General features: G+C 32.2%; 1 protein-coding gene and 2 long non-coding RNA genes across 3 annotated transcripts; 2 read left to right on the forward strand and 1 right to left on the reverse strand.

Annotated features, from left to right (window-relative positions):
* Nucleotides 1-469: 469 nt before the first annotated feature.
* On the reverse strand, nt 470-2845 carry LOC142619992 (uncharacterized). The gene is made up of 2 exons (XM_075793422.1): nt 2601-2845; nt 470-1057 (listed from the first exon to the last, which is right to left on the reverse strand). Exons 1-2 carry the CDS (start codon nt 2613-2615, stop codon nt 758-760), a joined length of 315 nt encoding a protein of 104 aa, XP_075649537.1. The 5' UTR covers nt 2616-2845; the 3' UTR covers nt 470-757.
* An 11052-nt stretch (nt 2846-13897) lies between these two features.
* LOC142619275 (uncharacterized) lies at nt 13898-16743 on the forward strand. Its single transcript, XR_012841476.1, has 2 exons — nt 13898-14364; nt 16513-16743. It is a non-coding gene; the product is annotated as an uncharacterized LOC142619275 (long non-coding RNA).
* Nucleotides 16744-18334: 1591 nt separating this feature from the next.
* LOC142618510 (uncharacterized) lies at nt 18335-19423 on the forward strand. The gene is made up of 3 exons (XR_012841300.1): nt 18335-18372; nt 18432-18508; nt 19256-19423. It is a non-coding gene; the product is annotated as an uncharacterized LOC142618510 (long non-coding RNA).
* The last annotated feature ends 894 nt before the right edge of the window (nt 19424-20317 follow it).

Here is a 20317-nt window from a genome sequence, read left to right on the forward strand (position 1 = left end):
ATTAGAGAGATAGAGTTTTACTTTTGGCTAAATTTGAACTAAAAATAATAATTTTATTTAAATATTGTGCTGACGTGGAAAATTATGAGTTTCAGAAGTTTCGGTTATATATAATAATAATAATAATAATATAGATATATAGATTATACAAAACATATATATTAAATAGTCAATGCCTAATATTAATGGTTTTATTTTATTTTTTTATACATATTTCAATTATTATAATAAATGAGGGGGGAACCGGCTCATCATCATCCGTAGACAAAACTCAAGATAAGAGATGAGATGGATTGGGGGCTTCAAGCAAAATAAAAGAAGCCCAACGGGCCACAATTTAGACAGGGCTTTTACAAGATCTAGGAACAATGCATAATAAAAAAAAATTGCAAAAACTACAAAGCAGTTAACAATTTAGTATAATGTAAATTGACTCGATTAAGCAAGAAAATCGACATTTGCCACAAAATACCCATAAAAACACACCTTTCCACACATTGCAGAAGAAAAAATACACAGAATTGTCTCTCAGGACCTTCACAACATTGAATACAAACCACTTTCTTTAGAAAATCAAGTAATTAACTTAACCAGTAGTACGATATAAATGCTTAAGCATGCAACACCATGTAGCAAATACAGAGATTCTAACGAACCTTTATTTCCACTTGCACGCACCTATAAACTTCAAGACTACCATCAAACACACACACACACCCTACACATCAATCAAACATCTTTTTGGTTTTTGGTCTTTTTAATCGTCAATCTCATCATCTTCTTCGACGTGACCTTCATGTTCAATGTCATCTGTCAATTTTAAATCTTCATCATCAGTTGGAAACATTGCTGCTTTATTATCCTCTTCATGCTCTTCTTCAGCTAGTTTATAATCTTCTTCATCGGTCAACACTGCTTCTTTAGGTTCAACTTTCTCGGATTCAGTTGGTGTACTAACTGCCTCTGTGGTGGGCAACTTTTTGTCACAACCACCGCAACACTCCTTTTTTGTTTCTTCTGTTTGGTTTGTCACCTCTGAGACTTTTGCATCATCAGCCTGCAATATCACCAGGTCATACAATCTGTTAGGAAGAGTAATAATGGTCAATGCAAAGTTCATATATTTTATGGAGATATATGTCTGAAAACTTTGGATCACGTCTGTGTATCATTCAAATCTTTTGCTCAATGAATATGTATTAGACATTGGTTACATTTTTCTAAACTGATATAGCTAAATGATGACTTTCAAGTTTTGCAATGAAGTATATATCATTGAGAACATTCCTCCTGAAGAGTTTTTGAGAAGATATATATTGATGCATAATATATTTCACTCTCGTAAGAATCCAAAAAGTGCTTTAAAATGAAGGTCGGGATCAAATATCATGTGCACGATATTTTAGAGAATTGAATATGTTGTAAGAGTTACACCCTGATTATGCAACATGGTACGCAATGATTTCAATAATGGTTTCCTGTTTTTTTTTAAAACCTTTTTGGTTAAGTAATTGAGGGCATCTACTTCGGATCGATGTCTTATACAAGTTATGTGGCTTTTTGAAATAGCATATGAAATAGCCTTTCTTTTTATATGTTCTACATTTAAATTAAAGTAGATGTATCTTTTTCAATTGGGCACAAAAGAAAGTGTCTAATTCATCCCAAGCACAACATGGGTCCTAAAAGTATTCGATTATAAAATGTATAGACCCAAAGAGTAATGCTTTAAAGTTTAAACACAATATTTTTCATAACATATTCATAATTATGAGTTTTTTTTTTTTTTTTCCTTTTCATAACTATTGAGTTAATAAAATATATTAATTTATGTGCAGGAATTCATCATTGACACAACGTCATTATTTACCATTAATAATTTATCATTTCAATAATTATGAAAAAAAAGGCTTACTACACTTTTTGAAACTAAAATTACTTTCAAGGACTATATTAATGGGTTTCAACAAAATTAGGTACCCCTTTCAGGATAAATTATGACCGGAATCCAGAAACAACATTTAAAGCTTTATCAATCTCTTTCAGGGAACTTAGAGAGAGAGAGAGAGAGAGATGTTAAATTACAATTCTAATTTATATATATATATATATATATATATATATATATATGTATGTATGTATGTATGTATATATAGTGATTATTAAAGTAAAAAAAATTAGCGCCAAATTTTGTGTGTAGAGTCTGTAGACTAGATGGTGTATTGATCTTGTATTCTTGTTATCGCTTCTAATCGTTACTTTCTTGTTGCATGCACGGTAGAATAGATGGTTCCAAGATCTTCTTTGATGAAATTGCCGAGACTTACTAAACAAATTATGTTTGTTCCATGTAAGTCCAGATACATCCTTTCTTTATAGCCTTTGCTAAACTACTACATAAACAAGTATGTTACGCAGAGCTTATGCTAGCCTTCTTACACAAAAATATGCTTATCAATTACAAAAATGAAAGAAGTTTATTAGTCCAACTTTACAATTGGTTTCCTAAGAAAGAAACCTTTAATTAACTATCAACGAAATTCTAGTTAAGAGAGACTCATAAATTGAGAGCTTGAAAAAGAGAGAGAGAGAGAGAGCACCTGAACGGAAGCCATGGAGAGAATTGAGCAAGAAATATAGCAAAGTAAGGGACAATGAGATGAGAGGTAAGTTGGTTGTTGCTGAATGAAATGAAATGTGAAGAGTGATAAGGCCTATATATAGTGCAGCTAAAAGGTTGATTCACAGAGTCAAACGGAAATGCCCAGTGTTCATTCCATGCTCTTTCTCTCATGCTTTCTTCAAACACACTCCTTGTCTCTCCCCCAACATTTTTGGACTAAACATTGTTAGGAATCTCTTTTCCATTACTTAAACCTTGCTTTACTTTAGTAAATGTATGATTCGAAACATTTACTACAATTGAGTCACTTTTTACCAATTCCCTTGAATAGTTCATTTATATTTGTATTGGAAACTTTTATTTTAAGTTTTTATAAGTAGATAGTGGAGGAGGGAATGTAAAGTTCATATCATAGACATAAAGCAATACAAAGGATGCCTATAAAGTGATAAATTAGAAAAAAGTATTCCCTCTAAATTCCATAACATTCAATCCATATATAAAATACGTGACATTTAAAATCAAGGTACGTAAACCACACAAATCCATTTAAACGAGTATTAGGATGAGAATAGAATGGTAAAATAAAAATTAATTTTAACTGCAACAGGTGGAAAAGGTTGATTTTTTTTTTGATAAGGGAAAAGGCTGATTTAAACCTTGATTACTGGAAGAATCTAGGAATGCCACTTAGTTCTAAGTTTACAAGGCTCTTAACAATATAAAAATTAAATGTGACTCAAATTCAATGCTTCCTAAATTTGTAATACGTTTCAAATTAAGTAAAACTTCCAAGAAAACCATCTGAAAGGAATTGTTGTCAAGCGATATCAATTATTTAAGTAGCATAGTGTGCATCATCATGCCCTTTCTGCATGCCACACTAAATTTAAGGAGAAAAGAAGTAAACTGATAATGCACATAATGTTGTTTAACAAAACAAAGATACGATAATTACCTTTTTTGAAAATACGTCAAGTGAAAAGAACAGGATGAATAAAGAGGGGGTGGAAAAGCAACGGTAATCTTAGCTATACCGTCCATCATTGATCACTTTAATCACTTCAGGAACCAATGCTTATCCACGTTTCAATAATCTATTGGACACATTTGCTAAACTAGCAAAGATGGAAGAATATTTAGTGGGTCCTGATGCATTGAAAATGTTCAAAGAGGATCGGTGGTGGAGTTTTTGATGCATGCGAACCATTTACTAAGGTTCTAATGCTAAAGTGAATTATTCAGCAAAAAACTAAAAATAATGCTAAAGTGATTTGTTCCCTTGTTGTAAGATGCATTTCCCAATTGAATTCCAACTTTTCCCAATGGGATTGCAACTTTTGCTGCTTTTTAATGTAAGTTCCCATATACGATCGGATGAGCTGGGCAAGCATGTTGTGCAAAGATATGGACAAGGTTTCTCTTTTGCCTCTTAGTTGGCTCTAAAAGGGACTATTAATTAGAGGTTGATACTTGCTATGATTTAGGAGTAGTTTGTGTTTGCAGTGAGATGGCAAGTGTTATGCTCCGGATTGTAGGGATATATAAATCAAAATAAGGATTAAAATAGATTTTTTTGGCGTAAAATATGACTTTCATAAACTAATCAGCACCAACAGATGTTCTTTTCTCATAGTACAAACAAAAATTCAAAATAAAAGCATGCAAAATCCACAGGCGGACTCAAAAAATAACAAAGTCATGGTGAATTGTTGATTATTTCCTAGCCAAGGAATCTGTGCATTTATTAGCTTTATGGTAGCACTGATTCTTCTTCACTTGGAAAATTTGGCCTGCAATCCATAATAAGAGAGGCATAATATAAATTACAATTTTACTCGTTAGAAATCCAATTAAACACAACTTTAACATCAATTTCAATCTCCATGGCCAAAATGTTAGGATAACGCATTACTTTAGCCCATCCCTTAGAGCCTAGAGTTCTGCATCTACACTAGAAGTCTAGAAATAGGGGCGTGTAGCAAACCTGCCAATTCGCCAAAACTGGCCCAACCCAACCCAACCCACTGGGTTAGGTCGGTTTTTTGTGGGTTGTGTTTGGTCAAGAAATGTTTTTTTTTTTTTTTAACAATGGGTCGAGTTGGGTTCTGGTCATGAGATTTACAATCTGCCTAACCTGACTTGACCCACCTATATTTAATATATTTTAATAATTAAAAAATAAATTATATAATTTTGTTATTTAGTTTTTTTGTCTCTCTTCCTAAATAAAACTCAAACCCTAAGTTTTTATCATATAGTTTGTGTTTGTTTGGTATTATTGTAAACACTGCATTTTGTACCCCTTATGACTCGAGCTCTCGTTCCCTAGTGATATAAGAATTCTAATGCCCAGGATTTGTTTAGGGCCTCATCAGATGAAAATTGACTTGAGGAAAGTTTATGGAAAATATAACTTATTTTTGGACCAAATAAACTATTTTTGAAAAAGAAAGGCCACGAAAACTCTAGGGCATACATACGCATACACACATATGCGCACACATGCTCAAGATTTGTTGTGTATGCGTACGCATCCTTAAGATCTGCAACACATGCTTCATGCATGTGTACGCATACACATGTCTGCATGTACTAGAGTTCTAGAAACTATGAAAGGAAAAGTTTTTGGCATTTAAATTTGGTTTGGAACAAATCCCACATCATCTGGGAGCCGCCCTAAACCCCTATTTTTCGACTATATCAAGTCATAAATGGTACATTTTCAAGGGGAACAAATTCTAGTAGTAAAACACATAAGATTCACTAGAAAATAGTAATCAAAGAGAGTTTTTCACAAAACATCCTCAAGTCAAATTTTATTTGATTACAACATTTTCTGATCTTGATCTTTGAAGTTTACTTATCTGTCTTTGATTTGTGAATAGATTGACTTGGGGGGAACAATCAAAATCAAGCTCTAGAAAGTTCTAGTGTTAAGGTAAAGTTTCTAACTTTAGCTCTTCGCTTTTCTTTGCTTTTCTTTTGATTTTGTGTTTATATATGCGTTTTATTTTCTTTTATATGTTTGTTTAGTATAGGTTTACTTTGTGTTTGTGTTCTAAGCATGTTAGGTTGTTAAATTTTCTGTTTTCTAAGTTTTTGGTTCTAAGTTTCTGGATTAGGGTTTTGGGTGTGTCTGTGTGAGCATGATTCTTGCATGTGTACACATACTCGGAGTACGCATATAGTTGGGATATGCACGCATGCCCTATGTATGCGCACGCATACTTTTACCTAGAAACCCTAACTCACTCCTATTTGCTTTTCCCTTGTCTTGTTTATATGTTTTAATCTTTGTTTAACTTGGTTTTCACACCCCAGGTCTCTGTTTCTCTATTTTGTTTTATTTTGTTTTGTTTGTGTTATCTCTTTTATGGCTATTAGGGTTTTGATTTGTTTGAATACCATGAACATGCATATGAATATGAACATGCATTAATGCATAGCAGCGAGGTAAGTCATGCACTCACATGAACATGCATTGGTTGCATAGCAGTGAGGTAAGTCATGCACTCCCATCCCCATACATAAACTTCGGACACGTGTTCTAGTATAAAATCAGTCCTTCTACAAAAGGACACTATATTTTTGGTTCCTAGACTTAAACTAGGTAGCAACTCCATTTACACCCTCCGCCATGGTTTACCCTAGGCCAAAGCATACTTCCCAATTGCGAGGATGAAACCACATCACGAGCACTTGTGCTCACAGTTATACTCATGATTATTTGGTTATAAATTTACTCTTATTTGTAGCGGTGGTGTTCTAATGCTTAATTTAATAATAATAATAGTAATTAAAAAATAAAAACTGTCCAACTCATGGGTCCAATTGGACCCATCCCAATCCACATAGGTTGGGTTGGGTTTGACCCTTATGATGAGTTAGGTTGAGTTAGATTTTTTTTTTAACTCACCATAAACTCCTCAACCTAATCTAATCTAACCCATGCACACCCCTATTCGGAAGAAAGCCAAATATTAATTACAGCAAAAGCCTTTAATCCACTACTCATTGGAGTCTTGATTTAGCCTTTAACAGTTTAATCCCGTATTGAGCTTGTACCCTAGTTAGTAAATACGCGTATGTTACACATACAATACAAGTACATCCGTCAAATTTTTTTTTTTGAAAAAAAAAATTCCAATATGATGCTTTCCTTTCAATTGTACGGATATATACATGCTATTTTCAAATGAAAAGTACAATTCTCGCTATATTGATAACGTCTAACTTTTATTTGCTATAAAATAGAAAAGATAAATGTTTAGAAAGAGTCCCAATAATTGCAAATACTCAAAAGTGAACCTACAAGCTTCGGCAGTTTTACCCCTACTCTTTTATTCCTTGGAAACTAGAAATTATCACATTTGTGCCTCAGACACCGGATGTCTCTACACAATACATAGACATGGCAATACGGGTCAGAATTTTCTAACCCGACCCAAAAAATACCTGATTTGAACCCGATTTTTTGACCCGAAGCAAAAACGGATTGACCCGTGACCTGACCTGATTTTTTGCGGGTCAACCCGACCCGACCCGAATAACCCGTGATCCGACCCGTTAAAAAAATTCGCTAAAAAAAAAAATTTAAATTATGTCCTGATACTAGGTGCGTAGAGCACCTAAGTATCAAAACTAGTTCATATAAAATTATAAACTAATAAAAAATTGAAGCAATTGTCATAACATGACAATTGACAAATCACAACACACCTTACAAGGCTTCCACCAACAGGTCCGTCTAAGTGTCCAACACGTTACACATCACACAATGACATTGACAAAGCTCTGGGCCTCTGGCTGTCTCACAACCATTCAAAATATATAAATATATATATATATATATATATATATATATATATATAAATATATATATATATATCATTCCAGAGCTCTCTTTAATGGCACAGGATCTCATGAGCATTCCGATAATCATTGTTGCTTTTGAATCAAGTTTTAGAACTGAGAAAAAAATTATTACTCCGTATCGATCACGTCTTTTACCTGAGAATGTGGAAACTACGTTGTGTACTAAAAGTTGGCTATATGGATTTGAAGGTAATTTAAATTTTTTTATAGTCATAATTATACAATTTTAATTCTTTGTTGATTTGCTTTCATGGTACATTAAGTTATATTAAAATATTGTATTGTAGATGAAGATGCTGATGAAATTGGCCAACTTGAGCTACAATTTGCAAGTATGAATATTTGCAATGCTGAATCTGCTACCAACGTTGAGTAGATTGAGATTGAGGTGTAATTTTTATAAAATATTTACTTATTCTTCTTTACTTTATATGTTATGTTTATTTTTAAATATTTTTTTGTTTAGTTTATTTTTCTAAGTAATCTAACTTTACTATTATTTTAAATGCAACAGGAACATGTGCACTTAAGAAGACCGATAACTTGCTACTTTGTTGGCTTACTTGTTTTGTTTATTTTAAGATCTATCTCTTTTTGAATATGTAAATTTGTAATTATATGCATTTTGACAGTGAACTATTAATATTGAAGACTTTTTTCATCATGAATTTATGATTATAAATAATTTTTGTTATGCTTAAAACTGTCAGAATTGGAAGGATATTAACAAGTGGCATTAAGTGCAATTCATCATTACTTAATTGATTTTATTCATTCTCTCTAAACAAGTTGTCATTGATTTAATTTTGTAATTGAAAAAAAAAATTGTTTGAAAAATACGGGTCAACCCGACCCGACCCGCAACCCGATTGACCTATTTAAAAATGACCCATTTTGACCCGCAAACCAGATTGACTCGCCCGTTTCGCCATGTCTAACAATACACTAGCAAGTTCTTTCTCCCAATTTAATGTATTTTTGGCATAAAATAATCAATGTATTTTATTTTCTTTATTAAATATTTTGTTTAATATACAATGAATAGCTCGTAGTTTTAGCACTGGAAACCTTGGACTGGTTGGAATAGTAAAAATTTCAAAATTGGTATATCAAGGATGGAAAGGCAAAAAGACGTAAAAAAAAAAAGTAAAAAAAGTTTATTATATTATATTATTTACTTATTATTGAATAAATATATTTTTACTTGTTCATGATTTAATTTTAATATATGTTTAACGGATTTATTTGCAAATGAATCCGTATTTTTAATAAATATGCTCATGAATAAACATATCATACAAGTCTTATACATGTACGTTCTTTTTCTCCGTTTTCATATTTTTATGCCGAATTTTTAAAATGTATTTTTTTAAATTGCCGAAATATACACATTCGTATATTTACCATAGTATAGTGGCAGCACCACATTAAGCTTAGGGTGTTTCCAAGAACACCCTGACCTGGAAAAAAAATATATATATATATATATATATATATAATTTTAAAAAAAAAACTATTTGTTTACACTTAAAAAAAAATTAGGAACACCCTCAAGCAAAATTAGGAACCCTCTCAAACTTGAACAAAGAACCCAGATAAATATTTCTCATTTTTTTCCTCCATCATACCTTCACCTCTGCTTCACTTTCCATTTTGTTTTCACCCTCCTCTTACTCTCGTCATAGCCTGCTAAATCCTCAATAAGCTAGAGCACTCATATTCATCTTCTTTCTTTTCTTCAAGACTCAAATGGAAAGTATCATGGACAGCAACAAAAGGATGGGTATTTGATAGGTGAGGATAACTGCTAGTGTGACGGAAGGATAAGTCATAAGTGCAGAAGTAGGACTGTAAGAGTAAAATGAAATTGGTAAAGTGAAAGGTGTGTAGGTGATAGGGAATTATTGTTAGGTGAAGTACTTCATGTGAAGTGGTGTCTTCACCCTCCACATGTAGTTTTTTTTATTTAACAAATATAATACTTAAATTTTTTTTTTTTTTTTTGAGAACTGAATACTCTAGTTTTATATATAAGATTGAATTTAATAAATGGAATACTTTAATTTTATATATAAGATTGAATTTAAAAATGTTGGTGTATATAGGTCTTTTTGGTAATTTGCAGTAAAGGCATAAGGCGGGTGGGATATTTGAATTGGAGGAAGTAAAGGCATCCAGGGCAGAGGTAATAACTTACCAATAAAAGACAAAATTAAATTATAGGGTGTGTGCTAATAGTTAGTAAAAAAATAATGAAATAACTAATAAACAATAATAAATAATTTAATTAACCAATACATTATAAAAGACAAACAAATTAAATTATGTTAGGCTAAACAACAATTAATAATTTTATAATTAATGAAACAACAATATAACAGATTATAGTTTATAAAAGAAAAACAAATTAATGAAACAACTAAATAACAATAATTAATAGGTTCTAATTAGCTTAACTGGTAAAATTTCTAATGGTTGTATAAGAGATCTGGGGTTCAATTCCCGCCTACACCAAAAACTGATTAGTGTCTTGGTCTGATGATAAAAAACTATCATCAAGAGCAGATGCTATAGGTTAAAACTCTCTCAAAATTAATAATAACAATAATTAATAATTTTATTAATATTTCAAATGAACTTCTTAAGGAACATCATGAGAAAAATTCCTGTAACCGCCACTGTCATACTATACATGCATACCGTATTTTACTAACTATGAACTTGTACCACTTCTACCACCCAACACCAGGTTTATTCCATCTGACATTAATCACTTGCAGATTCCAGGGAAGAGTGGCATCCTTTCGAAAAGATGAGCTAGAATTATTTTCCAACCATCGACACAAGTCGAGGCTAAAAAAATCATGCATGCATCTCAGAACAAATTGGAGTTCTTTTCCAAAAGGCCTAGCATATGAGCAATCTCTGAGAACATGGAGGACGTTTTCCCTGCCACTGTTACAGATTTGGCAATGGACATCCTCAGTTAAACCTCTCTCCTTAAGAATTTCCTTAGTAGGGATACTGTGCAAGAAACACTTCCAAATGAAAGTTTGGATTTTAGGCAGTGTGTCAAGCTTCCAAATCCAGTGAAAGTTAGGGGTTGGTTATGGTCATCTTTAGCAATACAATAGGCATTTTATGGCTTGAAGGAGCCTGAAGGGGAGGAGGCCCACACAATTTTGTCATCACAAGAATGAGGGGCAGGAAAGGGAATTGCCATCTGCTCCTTTGTGTTTCCTGAAGATTAAAATAGATTTGGTTGTTACTTTTTAGGATATGAGAAACAAATTCTTTTGTAATGACATACTCCATTGAAGTTAGTGTTTCATTTTGTCCTCTGCTCCATTGAAGAGGAATTGCCCTCTGCTCCATTGAGGTTAGTGTTTCATTTTGTCTAGAAGCAAAAAAACGACAATATGATGCATAAAATTTTGTTTTATTACAATTCAGTTTCATCGGTTTTACCAAGAACCCAAAGAAGGTTTCTTGCTTTTGTTGTTGTTGATAATTTATTTTGTATTGATTGGTTTTGATCCAACATACGTGTCAAGTAACTGGGATTTGGCCGTTGGGTATGTTTCTGAAATCGCCTTCAAATTTGTTTTGGGTGTTTTTTGGATGATGGATCTTGAAGTTAATAATTGTGAGACCGCTTAAGCATCTTGTCGAGCATGTATCCAAAATTTATTCTAGCATCTTGTCAAGCATGTATCCAAAAAATAAATTGATCACTCGTGAAAACGAAATTTTGAACTCTTCCTTGATTTGAAGATTCGATAAGGTACAATCCAAAAGTGCAGCAATGAAGCCGGTGATTTGTTCCTTCTGTTCAAAACGTTGCAGCAGAAGCTTTGCTCATCTGAGTTGGAAAAGTGGGCAATCACGGCTTGGATGATATGGAATGCCAGGAATAGGTTCTATTTTGAGCAGATACAGGTACACCCCAAGTACATTTTTTACAGCTCAATGGGCCTGCTGGAGGAGTATCCGGATTAAGATCAGGTGCAATAAACTATTTATTGCACTTGATACAATTCATCCACTTTCTATCACAAATATTTTTATATTTTTTACTTTTTAATTTTAACTTTTTGACTCTTTTTTAATATATTTTATTTAACTGTTGAAATTGAAAATTATTTTTTAAACTTTTAATCTCAACCATTAATTATAATTGTATCAAGTGCAATACTTTAAGTATTTCATCTGACCTGAATCCTCCAAAATGCAGCGGAAAGAGTGTCGGAATGAATCCTGCCACTGTTTTTTTATGTATTTGGTCAGTTTTACTTTCTGTGGGACATCACAGTTTTGTCTACTTGTTATTGACCCCCAACTCTAGAGTTATCTAGTAATACCTGTACACTAATTACTTACCTTTCAATGAAATTTCTATCGCATTTCGCTCAAAAAAAAAAAAAAAGTCTACACTGATTGAACGGATAATGCTTGGTGGATAATTTTTGAATCCTTCGGTAACAATAATCTATGTGTCTGTTTCAAGGGATGTGTGATGTGTCCCATTATAACAGAGCTTGTTCATGATATAGTACTGTTCATGGGAATCTAGATGCCCACAGTCAATATGACTATATTCAATCTCTACCTATTTTGATACGTTTTGTACATAAAAATAAGAAAGGTGTTATGTCCACAATATTGTTATAACAAACCATAGATGGTTAGTTGTTATTAGTTCAAATTTGAACCTAAAACTAAGATTACTTTTTTGCCCTAATAACAACAACCAGTAACAATCTGCCACTAAGGCAAGAATTTTATAGGGGCCTTTTTACATCAAAAATATCACTTAAATAATATTTATTTAATTTCAGATCCATTATTAATTCTTACTTATTAATACAACTAATTCACCTAAAGTGAGCTAATAATTATTATTATATAGGTTTTACAAATTGGCATATCACCAATAAAAGAAAAGTTACTCAAACATTCATTTTATTATATTATTCAAGTAACATCAATCATATTCCTGTCACATCAATTTGTAAATTTTTTTTTTCCTAAAATTTGTATTAGCTTTAGCATTTTTCATACACAGTTTTTTTTTTTTTGAAGAAAATGTTAAACTTATCACAAATTTTACTATAAAAAACTTACAAATTAATATGACAATAAGGTGACACTTCAACAAAATAATAAATGAGTATTAAATTACTTCATTGGTGACATCAACCTATGTAATAAAACTTGTAATATACTAGCATAACTCTAATATTTTAGGCCTTTTTAAGATTGGGATAAAATATACACCTAACTCACTTTTTCTTTAATTAAAAAAAAAAATTGCCGCCCAATAGCCTTTTTATGTCGGGGGGGCCTTAGGCCATAGCCTAAATGGCCTAGGCCTAGGGCCGGCCCTAGTCCAACATATCAGACATTATGGAAAATTACATAAACAAAATTTATGAATTAAATTTAATAAAAAGTTAAATTATGTAATGAATTCAAAATAAGAAAATTCGTAAAAGGAAATTGTAAGATTCTAATTGTTTGCGTGTGTTTTTTTTTTCCTATCAATATATGTCTCTTTTTATTAGATTTTGTATAATTTAAGTTTCTTAATGACTACCCTCAAAACAATTCCTAGAACTGCAACTAGTGATACTGCATGCTATTTATTTACCTAAGAGGCAACAACTATGGTAAAAGCTATATGCAAAAATTACTATTAAAAAGAAAAGAGTAATAACAATGAAAACACATACTACGTACATACATCGCCAAAAGATTAGATATGAAAATGTCTGTCTGTGGGCGGATTGAGATTTGAGAATGAATTGAATATAGTGACAATACTTCTTCGTGCTGTTCAACAGAAGAAAGATAAGAACCAATCTCGTGAACGTCCAACTTTTCCAATTAAGCATTACAAAAAAAGACCATACTCCTTACATTATTGAACCAACATAAAAACGACAAACCTAATTATTCCTTCAAAGTTGAAATCCAATAAAAGGCCACTTTACTTCTGCATGTTACTTCAGGCCACACAAACAGCTAGAGTACAAAAACGATAGGATTACAGACACACCCATTCTCACAATTTTACAATGAGTCTTGTTAATGTGTGCCCTAAGACACATATTAAACTATTTATTTTTGAAAACATTTTTTCAAGAACCGAAAAAGTTGTCAATACTTTTTCAATTTTTTAAAAAATATTATAAAAAATAATTAATTATTATGTACATTGGGCACACATTAATAAAATCCTTTTACAATTTACTCATTTGTGAAATTATGAGTGGTTTTGAAGAGTGGTGAGTGCCATCTCGGCAAAAAGTGTCCATTATCTAAAATCTACACAACCAATGGCCAATGCATGTCTTCATTTTTTCAGTATAAACTAATAGACCAAGAAGCACCCGTGAGTCAGTGGCCCCCTAATGCAGCCAATTATCATTCACGGGCACCAAACATATGGTTCATAATCATACACTCCATTCTCTATATAATTGAATCATTTGTATCACCTTGAATATTGTGAGTACGTAGTGAAGTGACTAATTAAGTTTGTTGTAGGAATATAATATTAAGCATGGGGATGGGAAAGAAGTTGGTGATGTTAATATTGGTGGTTTTGTTGGTTGAAAGGTCGAGTGCAGTGACCTTGTGTAAGATGGATGATAATGGACTTGCAGCCTGCAAGCCAGCAGTGACTCAGCCCAACCCAGTTGATCCAACAACCGAGTGTTGCAAGGCTCTCTCTGGAGCTGACTTGCCATGCCTGTGTTCTTATAAGAACTCAATGGTTTTGCCTGCTCTTGGGATTGATCCTAATCTTGCCATGGGACTTCCTGCCAAGTGCAATATCACCCCTCCTGCCAACTGCTAAGGTCTTCTCTCTCTCACATATTAATTACAATTTGTTGGCTTTTTCGTTTAGTTGTTTTACTTATTTTGTTCATGTACCGTTTTTAAAATCTTATTCGTTAAAATTTAATCATACTTTAACACATTTTTAACAAAAAAAAAACCAAATAAACTATATATATGCCATCTTTTTTTATAGTCCATGCTGCTAGAATAGCTTGATCCACCACACATGCTTCCAGCATGGGCTATAAATCTTTACTCTTATGATGACATCCGGATATTCTTCCGTCAACAATTGGTGTTTCTGTTATATTCATTTATTCATAAAACAAGAGTCAATTGTAAATTCAGGTTTAAGTTAAATTATTAAACAAATCAATTTTTTTTTTTTAAATGTAGAAGTGAGCGAGCTCATAAGTACATGAGCTCAATTTGATAATAATGCATATTGTATATCTGTATGTATACATGCATAAAATATACGTTTATAGACTTGAGATTAGATTATCTAAGGTTGGAAATAAGTTTATAATATATGAAGGTATAATTTATTATTTTTTTATTAAACTAATTAATCCATTTCATAATTTCTAGCCATACAAAGTTGGTGAATCTAATTTTTTTAACTTAATGAACAAAATTTTTCTATTTAATTAGTTAACTTAAATAATATAATCTTAACTCTAACTTAGTTATTAATTATTATCATATATTTGTGAAGAGATTAAAAAATTAATCATGAAATTTAATTTAAATAATAGAAAAATAAGTTAATCAGGTAGTTCTTAACAAACCCAGGCTTAGTATATAATTTAGCTTAGTATTGCACCTATATGTGTGTGTGTGTGTGTACACACACACCAGGCTAGGCCACTCCGGTAGGCAGTGCGGCATGGAGCCACTGGCGATACTCCATGGAGCACCCTCTCTCTTGTTGCTAGCACCTGAGGATGAGTTCTACTTTATGAATATATATATATATATATATATATATATATATATATATATATATATATAGTTGTTGGAGGTCCTTAGAGTTTGCAAAACAGTAAAAGGCCTCAATACCTTTAGCCTTTAGATACTGTTCATATATGGGCCATTTAAGTTTGGTGACTCGTACGGTACTCCAATTATGTTAATCTTAGTTGGGACATCAGTTACTTATTTTATGACCATTTTGTAGGCTTGCCCAATAGTTTCCTTTTGGGCTGTCTTCTACTTAAACCTATCTCTATTGCTCAGAATCTTTTTGAAACCAAATGGGCCCATGGTTTAAGCCTTCAGCAAGATTATTGGGGTGTAAAAAAAAAAAGTGGTTTAAGGAAATTATTAATAATTTACTACGACAATATTTTTATTTCTTGCTGAGTACTACTACCATAATATTAACCTGTTTCTTTCTCAAACAAAATAAATAATAATAATAATATTAACCTCTTTTTTTTTCTTCTTTTTTTTTTTGTGTGGAGAAAAAGACTGTATCTTTATTGCTAAGGAATAGCCAAATTGGCTAAGATTATAGCATTAAAATGTGGAAGAACATGCTCCATTCACACCAAAAACTAGTAACACATTTAGCAATATGATGAGCAGCAAAATTACCCTACCTTTAAACATACAAAAAATTACAAACAGCAAAGGAACCTGCAATGGCCTTCGCTTTTTCAATCAGATGATCATAAGCAGCAAAAGATACATGGTCACTCTTCAAAGAATTGATAATGATCTCCAAGTCTCCTTCCACAATGACGGAAGAGAGACCAATATCCTGAGCAAAAGTAACAACCTTAACTGCTGCTAGAGCTTCCACGACAGCCATAGAGTTTAGAAGTGATACCTTCTCAGCCATTGCAGCTATAACTTGACCCTTCTCATCGCATATCACCACTTTTAGTCCTGCCATATTCTCCTCTTTGAAAATAGCACCATCAAAGTTAACCTTAAAGCAAGTTCGAGTTGGGGGTTTCCATTTGACATGTTGGGGAACATGATACTATTAACTTGGTCGTTCTATTCCTAATTAATTCACATATATTTGTGTATATAATATAAGCGTAAATTATATCATTTTTCCTGTTTCCACTTTGTCTTTTATCATTAACATTTATTAATGCTTAATTCTGCCAAACTAATAGGGTCTAATCTTGCTGTCTTTTTCATTCTTTCAGGCATTTTGAAGGAATCTGCCACACATTCATGTTGTCAGAGTCACAATTGCAATTCTAGGGTTGCGAATTATCCAAACTATCTGTTGTCTTTACTAGCTTGTTTTACTTTTTATTTCCCCCAAAACATTGTCGTGTTGGATGTACTCTGAGCAAGTTATTTGGATTATGTCATGTACTCTTTGAACTGTGTTGTAAAATATTTGAAATTTATGAAACAACTTTATCAGAAAATAGTGCATTAGTGAAAGACTCAAAGCCTACGCAAAAACCTATCAAAAAAAAAAAAAAGCCTACGCAAAAAACAATGAAAACTATAAACATGTTTACACGGCATACAATTTAGTTGGATATTATATAATTACTCATTTACCTAAGAGAGATTATTTTCCTAAATGGCAAATAATCCATACTTCATGAGTTCAAACTATTTTCTTTTCTTACATTTTCTCAAAATCCAATTACGAAAAATATAGAGTATGTATGCTTGTGATTTAGAGCCATACCAAAAAACACTTAAAAGTAAAATGGGATAAACACTTTCCCTCTTTATGTTTATGGTTGTCCCCCCCTCAACCCCAACCTTAAACTTTAATTGAAACTAAGAAACTTCCCCCTTATATTCTAAAAATGAGCAAATACCCCCTATCATTAAACCCTAACTAAATATTTTGCTGTTTGGAATATTTTATTTTGTAATGACTAAAACACCCTTTACTAATTACTAAATCCCGAAAATGCCCCCATCCTGAAAAAAAAAAAAATTCTCAATCCTAAAATACCCCCATCTCTCTCTCTCTCTCTCTCTCTCTCTCTCTCTCTCTAGTGTCCGCTCTTTATTATCAAACTAAGAGTCTAAGATGCCAATCGATTTTTGGTACAGGCGAGGATTGAACTCCAGATCTCTTATTTAACTAGTAAAAATTTTATCAATTGAGCTAACTGGAACCCACATGTTTTATATAATTATTCTTATTAATATCAATTGCAAAACGAAATGATTTTTTTTTCTTTTATGATTCTTTACTAGAAATGTTTTATATGACTGTTGTTTATTAATATCAATTAATTAAAGAAACTAGAATTTTTTTTAATTATTATTGATAAGTTACATATGCATTATGTAATTTTAAACACACAATCTCACCCTTCACTCACTCTTATGGGAGAGGAAAGTACAATTTAAGTTAGAGCCAATTGGCAATTTTCATCAGAAAAGTTGATGTATTGTTGATACTATAAAATCAAATAGCCCCACAAGAAATTTACACTTTTTTATTTATTTATTTTGTTGAGTGGATTTCCTCTGCCGATGAATTTTTGCTAATCATATCATAACTAGATGAACAGATAACATAATTGATCTTTGAAAAAGTGAGAAAAAAAAATATTTTAAAAAGCTATACATGAGCATGCCCGCACACACAAAATAAAATAAAATAAAATAAAATAAATAAATAAATAAAAACTCAGAGGAAAAGATGTACACAAAACACTTCGTTTTTTTTATGCAATCTGATTGGTTGGCCATCTCATATTACTTTTGGATAAGTTGGGTACCAACCCAATACAATCAAAACCCATTTTAAACCCACTAATCGATTTTATTAAAGCCCAAGATCCAAACTCTTCAAAAAAATACCCAAGTTCAACCCGGTTGCCCATTAACGTAAGCCAGTATAGTTTTGTGGCCGTTGCCTTCCCGCCATTCTGCAATCACAGGCAATGGTGAAGACAAGAATAAACCCGGACTCTGCTACAGCTCCAGACCCAAATGCATCACCCAAATCGGTACTGAAGCATGTCAACCCGATAACCCAAACCCGCTCCACCTCGATCATCTCTTCCTCACTCTTCAAATCTGTAAGTGCATTTTTTTTTTTTTTTTTTTTTTTTTTGGGCTTAAAAAACTTGTTGTACAGGTTTAGTTGCATGATTGGAGGTTGATGAAGCCTGCTAATGGCAAGGGTTTAGTTGTTGGAGGGTTTGCTTCTTTAGAGTAAGAGGGCTTTTCACTATACTCTTTTTTTTTTTTCTTTTTTTTTGGTTTCCCATATAATAAAAATGCCATCTTTGTGTGATATTTGAGGAAATTTGAGAGAAATGAAGAGAGCCCAGATGGGAATTTGGATGTTGTTTAAGTTTTTAGAGAATTTGTAGTTTGAATTATCGATTATTATATAGAATCCTCATCATTGCCAGTGAGAAAATGACATTATTATTGGATATTATATCAGGAAAGAACAAGAGGTTTATCTGTTTTATATGATTGTTTTTTAATAATATCAATTAGGAAAAGAAATTATTAGTTTTTTTCTTTTTTCAGTTTATGATTCTTTGTTCCCTTAGAAATGTTTTATATGACTGTTCATTATTAATATCAATTAGTGAAAGAAACTAGATTTAAAAAAAAAAAATTATTATTGGTAAGTTACACATGCATTATGTATTTTTTAAGCACACAATATCACCACCCTCCACTCACTCTTGTGGGAGAAGGAAGTACAATTTGAGTTAGAGCTTATTGGCAATTTTCATCAGAAAAGTGGATATGCTCTTGATACTATAAAATTGAACAGTCCCACAAGAAATTTACACCTTTTTATTTATTTAGTTGAGTGGATTTACTCTGACGATGAATTCTGGCTAATCATATCATAATTGCACAATTATTATTATTTTTGAGATTGTTGTACAAGCAATCCATTGTTTATTTGATTATTTTTAAATCCTTGTTCCTTTACAGGAGAGTAGGAACAAGAGTTTTTTGCTCTGCTGCAATTTCCAAGAGACATGATGCCATCACCCTTGAGACAGCAGATGGCATCAACACTACAATCAGTAATTGTATAAATATGTCTCGAACACATCAAAATGGCTTTGCTTCGGAGGTATGTAATTCCTTGTTGTTACATCACTGGCTGCATGATATAACTTTCATCTTGGGTATAACTGCTGGTTGAAAATTGAGCATGACTCAAGTGAGATGAAGACCTACTTGGACTAGTATTATAGGCTGGTATGAAAGGTTTAATATTGAGTAAAAATGGAACCATGCTATTAAGAGTCAGTCAGTAATTTTTTATTTTTTTCCCTTTTGGCTATATCTGTATTATTATTTATGTCTATAAATGTTCTTGTTGACATATTCTTTTAATGCAATTTCAAATTCTAAATTCTGATGTGAAAGGTATGCAATCATTTCCGGTGTGGATTTCCTTATAACTGGGAGGAGTACGCTGTTGGTTGTTCTGGTGACAAACATAGAGTTTTGGCTTCTAATGAGTTCAAGATGTCTTCAGAAAATTGTTTGCTAACAAAGAGCATTTTTAATGATGTACTTGGAAAATTTAAGGGAAATAGTCCAATGAAAAATGTGGATTCTGGGTCAGATGAGACACCAGTTAATCAAATGGAGACTAAGGTTGATTATAAGTTCGACAATGATAATACTATATTGAATTCAAGGGATTTGACAAAAGAATAACATCAGAAAGCCAGTTGTCATTCTGAGATGGGCATGAATGTCCTCGCCCCAACTAGAGTTGCTTGCAAAAGAAGCCCAACTAGATTGAAGAATTCTGGAATGAAACATGAAGTTGTTTCATCAAACTCAAGGTAAGAGTACATATAGTGATAGGTCTATTTCATCAGATGCCACTAGGAATGGGATTGGAGAGGATAATGTAAAAAATTGCTTCAAATCCAACCAACTCATTTGGAGAGGATAATGTAACCTCAGTAACTGCTGATAAGCCTAAAGTCAGACAAAGACGAAGAAAGAGTCTGAGGTATCTGAACAAATGAT

This window comes from Castanea sativa, chromosome 12, assembly GCF_040712315.1.
Source record: "Castanea sativa cultivar Marrone di Chiusa Pesio chromosome 12, ASM4071231v1".
NCBI classification, from domain to species: domain Eukaryota; kingdom Viridiplantae; phylum Streptophyta; class Magnoliopsida; order Fagales; family Fagaceae; genus Castanea; species Castanea sativa.